The sequence below is a fragment of the Diadema setosum genome, chromosome 15, assembly GCF_964275005.1.
Source record: "Diadema setosum chromosome 15, eeDiaSeto1, whole genome shotgun sequence".
NCBI classification, from domain to species: Eukaryota; Metazoa; Echinodermata; class Echinoidea; order Diadematoida; family Diadematidae; genus Diadema; species Diadema setosum.
Window position 1 is genome coordinate 25,316,997 of NC_092699.1, and position 14,320 is coordinate 25,331,316.

The 14,320-nt window shown below is 37.8% G+C and overlaps 1 protein-coding gene across 1 annotated transcript; it reads left to right on the forward strand.

Moving 5' to 3' along the window:
• Positions 1 to 219: 219 nt before the first annotated feature.
• Positions 220 to 7,208, forward strand: LOC140238613 (uncharacterized; the record flags this gene model as incomplete). Its single annotated transcript, XM_072318514.1, has 3 exons — positions 220 to 565; positions 973 to 1,104; positions 7,150 to 7,208. Coding segments are annotated over 3 exons (537 nt in total), but the record flags the coding sequence as incomplete, so codon positions are not given.
• Positions 7,209 to 14,320: the final 7,112 nt, after the last annotated feature.

The window sequence follows — 14,320 nt, forward strand, 5'->3', positions numbered from 1 at the left end:
TATAATATAATATAGTATAGTATAATATAGTGTAATATGATATGATATAATATGATAATATGATTTAATATGGCATAATATGATGTAATATATTGAAAGAAATTAGACTGAGGCGGACGTTGCTCTCGATCTAATTAAGATTATATTGTGCAAAAGTTATCAGAAATCATATCGCCAATAATAAGACCCGATGACAATCTATTTTGATTTTCTCGGATTTCAGGTACGGTTATGAATATCACATGGTTGGAGTCCAGTGAAATTGGGTCTTCGGCATCACTGGGGTATTTTGTCCACAACATAAGGGAACACGACGTTCCGAACGAGATCAAGTGCTCACTGGACAGTGGATTCTATAACTGCACGACGCCCACGGGTACCTGCGGACACAATAATCGTACCCAGTTGGTCCTGTTCGGGAAAATTAATGACAGATCTTGGAGCTGCGACATCGAAATCACAGACGTGCAAGAAGAAGATGTCGGAGAATATTTTCTCTGTCAGTTGGATCAGTCAGCCGATCCACCTCGGTGCAATAACGTCCACGAGACCTATCTCGAGGCATGTGAGTTACACATACACTCTCTATCCATTTCCCGTTACACTGTCAGAGTATTATTCAGAGTAAAGCACACAACTGGTTGTCAAGACGGGTGCGGGTGAACTGATGACGGTTGTGTGTTTGGGGATTAATATTGTGGGTATTAGTAGTAATTTAGGTTATCCATGAACAGGAGAATTAAGATGGGAAACAATATGAATAATACTGGCTTCCTGAACTTTGTGTGGAATTGTGCTTTAAGTGATATAATTTGCAGAATTGCAAACTGTGGTATGACGCTTTGGGCACTTCAGCATAGCATTGTGTTAAAGAAGGACGAAGAAAAGAAATGTACAAAAATCACCACTGTTTCCTACCTTCGCCCGGTCCTTCTTGAGTTATACCTCGCTTCTCCTTTCAACGTCTTGCAGGGTACATAGATGAAAATAATGAAAGATGCAACATCACCTACGATCGAGTTACAAGAAATTCGTTGAAGACTTGTCAACTTCCAGCAACAGATGAAACAACACCCGAGTCACTCTCTGAATCACCCTCAAGTCGTAAGTTTGATGCCCTCGTATTGCTTATCATAATTATTTCATATCTCGTACAGCATAATGGTGTACAAAATGAGAACATATGATATATGAGCTTAGCATTAAGTATGTGATCATGTATCACAAAAACCAACAAAAAGTCGCGCGGGAAGATTTTACTTGAGAACCAAATGGGCGAAATGAAATAACCTATATAGCTAGTCGTAAGTTTTTATATTTTACAAATGAGCAATTCTTCTTCGACATTATCATTAAGGTTGGATCATGGAACTAAGTGGCAAATTGTGGGGGGTTTCTTGCATTTTCCAGCTGGTAGAATAATCCCTTCTTTGTTATTGCTATTAAGTTGCTCTTCCCATCTCTGTCCCGTTTATCGCACGGAGCACAGCTTGTTATTCAAGCTAAAGCACCGAAACATGTTGATTAGACCCTACATTTCCTATTAGAGGCTCTGTTATTCTCACGAAACACTTTCTTCCATCTTCTTAGAGCAGGGAGGTGGGAATAAAAGAGTGTGCACAGTCTTTCTATTATTTAGATTAGGAAAGTTAGGAAAGTCCATTCGAATCAATTTCTATTAAGTTATATATATGTATGTATATATATATATATATATATATATATATATAATACATATACATATATATATATATGTGTGTGTGTGTGTGTGTGTGTGTGTGTATAATATATATCTTTACAAAACTTAGAGTCTTTGGCTGCTCTTTTAGAATCTGCTCTCAACTAAGAAAATCTATGTATTATATGACGACTACTTGGAGGTTTTGTGATGTAGGTCACATAAATCAAATGAGGAATTTTTTTCAGTTATATCCCCTACCTAGGCATGCTAGATGTGTAAGTCTATACTTCTCGTGTATGTGGTCTACACTTTTCACACTGTAACTCCGGACTTCTAAATGCCTTGGATTTCTTTCATGAAATTTTCCTGGTCTACACGCAGCTTTAAGATGTAGACATTTATAGAAATGTCACATGAAATTCGTATATAAAATCACTTTGCAATTGGTAGCACAATCATATTATTATCTATAGTTATACACTTGCTCATATTAATGTTAATTTATAAAGCCAAAAAGCAAAATATCAAAGAATTGTGGACATTTTAAGTAAAAATGCAAAAGTTGTTCTTTTGTCCCTGATTTCTCAGGTTTTTTTTTTTAAATCTTGAATTTCTGTAACTTTATCTTCTGTTGTACTAAACGCAGTAAAGGGGACTTCAACCGTAAATTAACTTTGCTAATTTTTTTGCACGGTATCATGTTTTTGGTACCAGGTATATAGGAAGCAATGTCGTTGAATAAACACACGTGCTCGGAACAGAAATTTGGAGTCCATTATAGCGCAAACAGAGTAATAAAACACGCTTGGCGCGGGCCAGAAAACCTATTTACTCCTCTCGCGATCAAGTGAAAAATAATGATAATGGAGAATCATAATATTTGCAGTGAAGATACTATTATCATTATAATTATACCAAATTGTACTAAATATCATACTATTATTCTTGACCATACGATTTCAAATGAATTTAATTCCATGAATGATATTTTTCACATCTTATCGAGTTTAGCGTTGTTTTTCTGGAATCCAGGTAATGAGGCTCACGACAAGTAGTTAATGAAAATTTATAGATTTTAAGCCTTTCTTTCTTAGGAATTCTGATGTTACGATGTTACTTTGTTCAAATCAGAAAGTCTTGTATACTGCTGCATAGGAATCCCACGTACTGTATTATGTACACCGTATATTCGGCCTTTCCATTTAGCTTAGGTGGTACGTACGTAATATCACCGGTCTGGCTATCCGGAGATCTGTCGAGTTGGAATCCCGATGGAATCTAATTTTGTTTGCTCATTTTTCATTTATGAATTATCTATATTTCTGTTCATTGTTTTCATTTATTTACTATGATATTCAAAAACTTGCATCAATTCGGTGATCCCTTGCATTTATCCCAAGTTGATTTTATTCTTCCTTATAATTATTTACATGAGTTTCTGTTCATACGAGTATAGATAATGCAAGGGTTTTGGACGAACACCGTACCAGGGCTTTCCATATCCAGTCCAGTCGGTATGCATTGTATGCACTTCTGGTCAGCTTCCCTTTGTTTGTATTTGTCTTATTTAGAACTGTCAGAACTGTCAGTCATCAGATAAACATAAGTCCTTCAAAACCTGGAGGTTGCATTTGATACTGAAATTGTTTTAGTGATTAAAATATGAATGTCATTTTATAATACTCTGTTCAGTTATCAGTTATTGTGCATGATGTTGTGTTCATAACTATTGTGATTAGAAATAAAATTCGCAGAATTGTATCACATTGAATAGAGAATATTGACAGTCCCAAGCTACACATTCTCTTTTCTTTGCAGGTACAACAACAGAAGTAGTGCACGAAGCAGACACACATCAGATAAAAGACAACTAGTTCGTAAGTTTGTTGCAAGACCCTCTAATATCCTCCTTTCCCGCACAATGCTGTTCTGCGCATGCATTTCTTTGCTTTGTTGTGTGGAAGACAATCCACTTAAACCCTTTGGCCCGAATTCACGAAGACGGTACAATTTAATGAAACCATGGTTTAAACTATATGGACAAAGACCACGGAGCTACACTCTAAATTAATCTTCGAGTGATCCCTGAGGTCACTCCAAAACGAGTGAAAATGAACGTTTTCACTCTAAATTCAATCCAATTTCACTCTAAATTCACTCTTTTTTGTATTCACTCCTTCAAGAATGAATATTTCCACTCGTTTTTTTTTTAGAGATTAATACTATCTGGTATGGCACACATTCAATAGGCCCCTAATTAATTTTATTGTGTTATATTGTGGGAACATGGAATCCTTGTGCTTGTCTAGATCTTCAAATAATATAATCAATGTGACCAAACTATGCTATAGTTTATAGTACTTCTATACATCTATACTTGAGTTGGTGTGTGTGTGTGAGTGTGTGTGTGCGTGTGTGTGTGTATGTATTTAGTTTTTGTCCTGTAACCCCGTAAGAGACCTTTCTTGCGTGCGAGTCTTCGACAGGAAAAATGTCGAACAGTCTTCCTGTATATCCTGTTATTTGCTTACACTTGAACCAAATAAGACAAGGTTTCGCAGTTCCTGTCATCGAACATTGATTTTACTAAAATACTGCCTGGGAAATAATATTGCAAACAGCGTGCCATGAAAGTGAAAGCCATTATAAATGGGCTGTGGAGCCGGATGAGGGTGAAGGGGGTTTCCCACCACCTTTATAGCACCCCAAACATACACACACAAACATACATCAGTATAATTATACTTCTGCAGCCTTTGCAATAGGTTCTCATGATACAATCAGTCTTTCCATTGCTATCTTTAAAAGTAGTTTTAGTATTTGATATTCGAAACTTGGTATCCCTGTTACGAAATCATTTTGTATCTGATGTTGTTGTTTTTATCTACAACGCTTGTATTCACTTATTTTTCTTAACCAATACATTTCTATATCAAAAACCAATGTAATCAAATGGGTATGGCTGGATGGGCCATCCATTCAGCTGCAGTGTCGACAGAACGCGCCTGTCTTCCTATTCAATGGGTCAAATATCAATAGAATAGCAAATCAAATGTATTGCACGATGATTTGTGATATCAAGTTATAGTATCAGCGATTATTGAAAAGTTAATTTGATACAAAGCCAAAGAATGACATACTCCAACTCCGGCCCCTCACTACAAAATAACAAAGAACTGTATCAGTGCATGGAACGTGGAAGCTACTAAACATAAGCTAACTATACATTTAAAACGGTAAACGGGTAAACGAAAGGTGTTTATTCAAATTCATGAAATTCTTCCGTCGAGATGTTTTCATTGCATCTGATTAATTGCAATTAATTTTACGTCGAGGTAGGGCAATTTGTCAATTATTTGCAACGATAGGTGTTTGTTTTTTTAAAACAGATGTTTGTTAAATAGAGTTTGTCTTCTCGATAATAGATTATACTTAAGGAAGTTTTGCCCTTTGAAATTGGTATCAAAATTTTGATCTCAACTCGCACAATTTGCGTGCGGAATTTTCAGCTGTCGTCGCTATAACAGCCACACAGACGGAGTTGATATACATGAACTTCAGACACAGTCGGAAAGTCCAGGACATGCGACCTACTTATCGATTGTCACGTGATGAAGGTGAATGAAGAAGGCTGTGACAGCATTCACAGTTGAAAATTCCGGCTATAAATCCTACCTATTGAAAATCAAAGTCTAACATCAATTTCAGATGAAGTACCAATGCAGATGAAGTTTTACTCTATTGAAGTTACGCCTTCATTTATCCTTTTCTTTTTTCAGATAAACAACAAGGTGAAAAACTCGTCAAAATCATTCCGCAGGTAATGAAGAGTCCTTTTAAAGGACAAGTTCACCTTCATAAACATAAGGATTGAGAGAATGCAGCAATATTAGTAGAACACATCAGTGAAAGTTTGAGGAAAATTGGACAATCGATGCAAAAGTTATGAATTTTTAAATTTTTTTTTGTGTTGGAACCGCTGGATGAGGAGACTACTAAGGCTCGTGATGTCATATGAGTAGAACAGTATAAAGAAAATGTAAAGAAAATTCAACATATTTTCACTTTTTTCGCATGATAAAAGAGCACTTGACTTACCTCTTTCTATAGGCAATGGGAATGATATTACCCGTAACATATGTGAGTAACGAGTCAAGAGAATGTGTACTTTTTTCAAAAGATGAAATTTTGTGAAATTCTCTTTATATTTTCCTTATAGTGTTGTACGCATGTGACATCATACACTGCAGTAGTCTTCTCATCCAGCGGTGACTGCACAAAAACTTAAAAAATTCATAACTTTTGAACGGATTGTCCGATTTTCCTCAAGCTTTCAATGATGTGTTCTACTGATATTGCTACATTCTCTCAATCCTTATGTCGATGAAGGTGAACTTGTCCTTTAAAAGTCCAGTATGAAGAGTCCTTAAAACCGCATACCCTGGTATAATGGAAATAAGGAGATTCGTGACAGTTGTGACAGCGTATATCCGGCACAGGATCGGAAAGATGTTCACTGTAGGCCCTACTTTGAATTAACCTAAAATGATATTGATGTTGAAGAATGTCTAGCATTTCAGCAAGGGATCAACCGTTTTTCGCATTAAACCGTTTATCTGCTCAAGGACCACAATAAAGTCGACAAATCTATACATGGCAATTAATCAAATTAATCAATTAATGTACTATGATGTGGAAATCCCTTTCTTGTACACCGATTCCCACTCTAATAGAAAACAGGTTAATGAAAACTCAACGACAGTACCGGTAGATGTTTTTATTATAGAATGAGTAAATATAAATAAAATGTATAGGTCCTACATGCGACAGTGCTACAATCTCAACAGTCATCTTCACTGATGCTACAGGCACACAAACCTGTGTGCGCACGTGTATATGGGATTATGAATGTGTGTTTCTTGGTGTTTATGCACACACAATGCCTCCCATTCATAGATTTTAATAATCTCTTTGATCCCATCGCTACGCAGTCTCTCCTCTTAGAGTGATCATTAGGTTTTCTTTTTCTTCTTCGTTCATTCTCCAGGTACTAGCAAGTGTGGTACTCGTTGCGATCGTGGGCATGGTAATACTGTTCTTCATGTGCCGAAGAACACGCCACGAACGTGCAGCAATGAATGAGTCTGCATGAAACTTCAGCCGACATCTTGTTATACAGTAACAGGATGTGTCTCCAATGAATTGCCTGTTGTTTTCTTCCTTTCACTTCCAAACCCAGCCCCTCACAGCTTCGTCCCATGCAGCCAGGCTAACTTTCGCGAAAACTTCCCCTGAAATGAACATGCCTAGCTCTGCTGCCAGTGGACGTTGCTCGCAACCTTTGACTTCTTGGTGAAGTATATTCGCCATCTTCAAAGATGATACCCTGCCTGCAGCACGCCAACTGCTTTGTTGAACTTCCCACGCTTTGTTTCATACCCTGCCCTCTTCATAAACCATTTTTGAAGCAACACGCAAGAAGACGAATGGTGATGACATCATCACCAATGATGGGAATAATCTGTGATAGGCAATCGGGAGACCCGGTGTATTTGCTATGATACAAATACAAATGCTATGATTTGTACTGGAATCTGAAAGGTCTTATGGTAAAACACCGGACTCGCTCACATTCTATCCAACCAAGGTATCGACATTAGAGTATCTGGAATTGAGTCTGTCATTACCATACCCAACTTGACTATACACTTCCATCGCATACTTGGGATGTGGCCCGAAATGTGTGACATAACAATTATGTTAATCACATTCCCGGTTTGATTCCAAAGCGCACTTACAGCCGTCATAATCTTTGTGTTTGTTGGTTTGGGGGGTTTTATATATTTTGGAGACAATTTTCGTACTTTACGTGAAGGCATGTGGATACACGTGAAACAAGCTGAGAGACGTACTTTGTAAACATACGTGTTCTGTAGCTTTAATCCTGACGATAACAGGCTTCCAGGTGTTCTCTATCATCCCACAGAGTCGATTCTATGATTTCATGTTGGATAATATCATTAAAACTGAAATGAAGTTGATTTGAATTGATTTGTCCTAATAAGTGGCCACGAAGGAAGCAATCAATTAAGTGTTTGTCAGCAATCGACCACGAGACCGACGGCTTACAGTGCCCTCAGGAGGATTCGGCAACAAGGATAGTGCCTTGCCTTGGAGCACAACCTCTTGCAGGCAGGGAATTTGAACCAAGGACCTCGCGATTGACTGTGGTCTAATCCATTGAGCCTTGACAACACCTCGCGTTCTGTCCCTAGAAGTGCATTAGTGTGGGAGCGTTGTGGCAACATGGATAAGACTCCCGACTCCTAATCGGAGGATCCGAGTTCGATTCCCACCCAGAACTCTAGTGCTTACGTCCTTGGACAAGATGTTTTACCCACAATGTCCCTCTCGCCCCAGGTTTATAAATGGGTACCTGGCAACGCTAGGGCAATAATAATGGCAGGCCCCCTGATAGAGCAGTAACAACAGTGAACAGGTTACCTGCATAAAGAAAACCTTATTATTACTATCATCATTATTATTAATATCACAAATGTGTAACATACTGTTGTCATAGGTGCTTCCTGTAGTTTATTGCTCGTGCAGTTGACTATGATATTGATTGTGAACATTGTTTTTGCAACTTCATGTATATCGATCTGTCTATACCTTCTTATGAAGAAATGCTGCTTTTGATTTGTACTTGTTCCATAAATGATGATGTTTGTAAATATCAAACTGTTCTTAAGCGTGTAAAACAAAAGAAAACAAACGCGGAACGTTTTTTCAGTGTGGGGGGCTGCGGGACCGGGGGGACGGGGGGTGGTAAGGTCAAGACCCCCCCCCCCCCCCCCCCCCCCCCCGCTTAGACGGGAAGAATCTAAGGGCGAAATCTTTGGGAATTGAAATTCATGAGTGTTGTGATTTTTTTTTCGCTTTTTTTTTTTTTTTTTGACGAACCAAAAGTGTGGGGGGGGGGGCTGCAGCCCCCCCCCCCCCGCTTCCGCGGCCCCTGTCATTTTCAACCGTATCAGCAGTAGAGTACATTGCGATATCTTTGCTAGCAGTTTCATTTGATAAACTTTTTTTATCATCATTGAGATCACTATCGGAATTTAAACCGAACATGGAAGTTAATTAAATGCCATTTGAAGCACACACGTGACAGGATATGCAACTTTGAATAAATGAGACGTCCGGTTGATATTCAGACTTTTGCATTCGCACAACCATAAATTGGTTATACAGCATGGGTGCAGAGTTTCAGAATTTATATTGATAGGATGAGGAATAAGATTTTTTTTTTTCAAAATTCAAAACAAATCACAATGAACAAGGATGAAGACATAGCAGCCTCACATTGCATAAAAAAAAAGAAAATGCATAATTGGATGTTCACGGAAGCGGAACATAGGAAGAAAGGATGCGGTGCATAGATTCTACACAGGTGATGTTGCTAGGCAAGTGGTATTGCAACATTACTGGAATAATATGTGAGCCTCCTATAAAATTGTCTTCATCCTAGTTCCGTGTATTAACGTATACGTTTTGTGGTTTTTAGAGTATTGGCTTATCTGGTCAAGGACCACGATAAATCCCTCAAATCTCTACACATGGCACTATCGATTCATGTACTGCATGACATGAAATTGTATAAATCAATTAGTCTAATGCCCATTAGAAACGAAATGTATCAGGAAGTCTGTAATTCCTTTGTGTTTCGCTATGTTTTGTTTCTTGTAATATCAGAAATGCAGTTGAACTGTTATGTGTTTTCAAACACTGGTGGTGCAGTCCATCTCATATGATAATTGAGCTTTGGAGCTCATTTCTTTAAAGATTAAGTTATGGAAAGAATTCGCCCATTGTGTGTGATATAAAGATTGGAAACAGACAAACATTATTGCTTGTCTCCAAAGATATGGGGTGATTACTGCATGGCTATACTTGCCGGTTTAAAGTTGCGCGCACTTTTTGACTGTTTTGTTGCTCGCCCGGTACCTCGCCACAAACTACAGTAGAAGCTAGATAAGCCTAGTATACGGTATTACCATGGGGTCCATGGTATTACTAACCAAGACTCACAAGAGTCACAGCAGTGTCATATAATAATGTAAAAAAAAGTCGTTACTCTTTGGTACATTGTTACTAATGATCACGAGTATTAGCTCTCTGTGCTGCGTTCTGGCATGATGGCATGGGTGGAATTGATATGCAATGTAAACGCTTACTACTAACTATTCGAGGGCATGTATGTATTAGCTTCAGCCTATGCAAACTCGGGTTCCATAAACGAAGTTGCACCCCGAAATCTCAGAGACTCCAACTCTCCCGCTTCCTACGGGAGATCTAACGCCGAAAGCCCTTTTTTGCAAGATCTGATTCTCCCGCGTGAGATTTAATTTCTCCCGCCCTGACTCTGTGTCTCCCGCTTACAATGATTTCTTGCATGAGTACTTAGTGCCATCGTATATTAAAAAATAGTATATTATAAAAAAGCCCTATATAGCGCAAGAGAGCATCTAGAATCCTAGAGCTTCCAGGGCCCTTGCGGACCCTGGGCCCCGGCCTCAAGGAACTTCGTAAGCGCATATCAAGTTGGAGTCTCCCGTTTGCGAGGGGTTTCAGGCGGGAGAATCTCCAGATCAGAAGGTGCTCGGGGTTGGAGGCCCTGGATCTATCTTACAGATGATAAGCGGATGGATATCGTCACAAGATCAAACATGTGACACGCCTGTTGAAGAGGAGAGGTTAATTTATAAGCGCAACAGTGAAAATTTGATCAACATCAGATAAGATTTAGTGAAGTTTCGCTAATTTTGGCAAAACAGTCCTCTTACAGGTAATATAAATATGCAAATGAGTGAGCTGATGTCACAAAATTTGCCGTTGATAATTGTGTAAAAATAAAAATATGACAAAATTCAGTTTTCAATTCAGTTTCAGTAAGTTTGTCCAATTTAAGAGTAAAACACAGAGTTATTCCTGGCGGAATAACTTTAATATTATGACCAATCCGATTTATAAGGATTTTAGACTGGGGTATAATTGCATTTGAAAAAAGAAAGAGAAAAAAAGAGGAAATTTCAAGGTGTCGTGTACAAATTATTTGGCAAGTTGTGAGGCGTTGACAATCACATCAATTCACTCGGTTGCATAGTCATACATATATTGATTGTTCAAGAAGTGTTTGATAAAAATTTGCGAAACTTAGTAATTTCACAACCTTAATTTTCACCCGATTTTTATCAATTCTCACTGTTGTGCTTAAAATATGTTCTTTCTAATCAGAGTAACTTTTCAGTGGTCTAGAATTCCCCTCATCAGCTTAAGCAATGCTAAAACATACTGTATTTGAATATGAAAATGTAATTAATCGTGAATATAATGATGTGAACAATATGAATTATTAATACATTCTATAACGATGTACGCAATAAAAGTACATTTTAATACTGTACGAAAAAAAGGCAAATCTTTTCTCTCATCTAACGACCGAACACAAGCGCTCCTAACAATACAACCACCACTTCTGTTTTCTATCTTAAAATACACTAAATAACAGAGTATCAAAAGAAAGTCTTCTCGCACAGTGTGAAAATTAGTAAAATATCAGTGACATTTTATTTGCGACTCGTTGCTTGACAGACTACGAAATAGACAATGGTTTTATTTCTTTTACACAAAATTGTAATGACGCGTGGTATTTTTGTCTGTCCTTCTCGGACGTCTGAGGGCGTAAATGTCAGAACCGACCCTCGCACACATTCAAATGACAAAGCTTAAAGAACACATTAGCATTTTCATAAGCAACTATGGTCATTAGGGTCATCGTTGATATACAAGTAAATCGACAAAGGGGTTCCCTTTCCTTGTTGCGTATACGCTTTGATTTAATACACACACTGTATCCATACATTCCAGAAATACTTGAAACACAAAAGAATTGTTTGACACAGTCTACGTTGTAGGAACATGCAGCATATACAAGAGCGAGGGCTAGAAAGCCATAATCTCTGGTCATCAAATTTGTAAATTCTCATTCAAAAGAGCAAAAAATTTTGCTATTCTCTTTGTAAACATCAGCCTCTTTTTCTGATAACTAAAAAAAAAAAAAAATGACAATTTCGGTTCATTGTTACGGGGGAGAAGCATATATGGGACGATCCTGCATTTCCGGTATACAGAAGGTTGAGCCCCCTTACAACGAACATGGAGACAACGAGATTTTGCTATACAGAACGAGGGGTTTGTCTGGTGAAACTGTCATTATTTCCCTGATTGAATTTGTCCCTTTTAAGAAGATTTCGTCATAACAGAAAATTCTTGCGCTCTGACTATCGCGCTATAACGGGGTTCACCTGTACAACACTCAGCTGCTGCACAAAACTCGGGTGCTAACAATCCAGCGTCAAAGTTTTGCGGTAACACGCAGATGTGTATGAAAACATGATACATGTACTAAAAACATACTCGTTTAAGAGGAACAAGATAAATATGTCTGTTGTTGTTGTTTGTTTTTTCTCTCTCTACATGGATAAACAACAGCAACTTTGGTCCAATGGAATTATTTTACAGAATATTAAACCACATCCAATTGACATAAAGCACAGTCTGACAAGACATGATTTATATACCGCAAATTTCCGCTGCGGAAGCATAATATGGATTCATATTCTATATTAACAGGGTATTGTGTTATACCACTGCTTATGACCAGGGAGGTGGTAAATTTGTGCACGTAACAAACAAATGTCTCACTACATCCATGATGGAGTAAGAAAAGGATAATGTCGGTCCAGCGAATGTGCACAGAAGGGTCGTATCTGTACCCTACCGATGCACCGTAACACAATATGGTAGGCCTACATGTACACACTAAGAAATACGGGTTCAAATTTGAACCCCAAAATTGTCGCTATACAACCACCTTATAGGGTGCAACCTTGCACCCCAATAAGCAATTTGCACCCTTAGAGGTGCAATACGCTGAATTTTGAACATGCAGGGACGCGAATTTGCACCCTCTGTTTTGTGCTCATCAAGGGTGCAAACATGCACCATAAACATTAATACATTGTGAACTGAAAATTTGGACGAGTACCACCAAGGTTTTACTCGTAAGATCAAACTTACATTCTGATGGATATGTCTGCATCTTTGTAGGTACGTATATAAATACACGTATTAAGAGATTTAATTTTCTACTTGCATAACAAAAGGTACAATTGTGCACCCCAGGGTGCTGCTATAGGGACAAATAGGGTGCAAATTTGAACCTTTATTTTTTAGTGTGTACTACTGTACATACTCGTACGTTATTCTTCTCGAGGGGAACTTTCCTTGGCATGCAATGAGAGGAAAATATTTCTACTGTCCTTCAAAAGTAAATATCATTCAATATCATTTTATTCATACGTTTATGTCAGTTGACAAGTTCATAAGGCGCAGACAATAATTACACGTTTTTATTGTCAGTTTTTACAGAACAGGAAATTACTGACATTCAATACGAAAATGATCCTCTCGTAACAGCGCATCGAGGTATAGGTATAGTTCACTTTATCAAGTGAAGGAGTATTACACATATTTGATAAATTCGTTTTGTGGCCGATTGAACATCCGATAAACTCGAGAATTGGTGGTCGATTATGACGTCATACCCAAGGGTAACTGCTCCGCTGTGAATTGTAGCCAGTTTACAGAAAGGCATGTGCACGCAAGACCTCTATCCAAACATTTTTCTTCAATGTTGAATTCTTTTAAATGCTGCAAATGTTCCTTAGTTTTGCACAGTAGAATGACAAATTATGTTGATTACTGTATCCTATCGTACGATGCAACTTTTGCAAACTGTCACGTGACGTCCAGTGCATGAATACATGAAGAATTGCGACAGTGATCAACAAACCATTGTACAGTGTAATGCCCTACGAACTGGTGCGATCTACGCATATGTGAAATAAAAACCTACAGTGGCGGGGTTTGAGATCTTTTTATGTAAAACGATAATGGGCATTCGAAGTGTCAATCCAAAATATCACAGTTATGTTCTCCAGGCTTGCCTAAAGACATTTACGACGAAATTTGTGCAATTTACAGAGGGAAAAGAATGACAAATTGATGACACTTGCCAATCTTAGAATGTATCTTACAAAATACTACAAAGTATAGCAACATATTTTTTTTTTTTTCATTCAAGGATGTTTCTCTTCCGACAACATGGAAAATTGGAGGAATGTGAAATCATTTTGGTTTCAGTGGGCTGTATGGTCAAGACTTTCGTACCTATGACTACTTTATATGCTGTAGGCCCTATTTACAATTCAAAAAATCAAATGCCACATTTCTGGGGAAAAAATACGATCACATGAGCAGATATTTTGGTCAATATAAGTATTCTCACCCCTATACCAGCCCAGATATCGGGTTGTACTGGGAGTATTTCAACGCACTTAGAGAAAATGGAGACGCTATTTATAAAACAATGCATAGAGATGGACTGGAGTTACATTAAAGCTATTGGTTACAAAGAGTGAAAAAAAAACAGAGAAAAGAAGAAATTCATTGTAAACATCTAACATTGGTGAAATCATTCAAATATTGTACATCATCAAACTTAATTATTATATATAT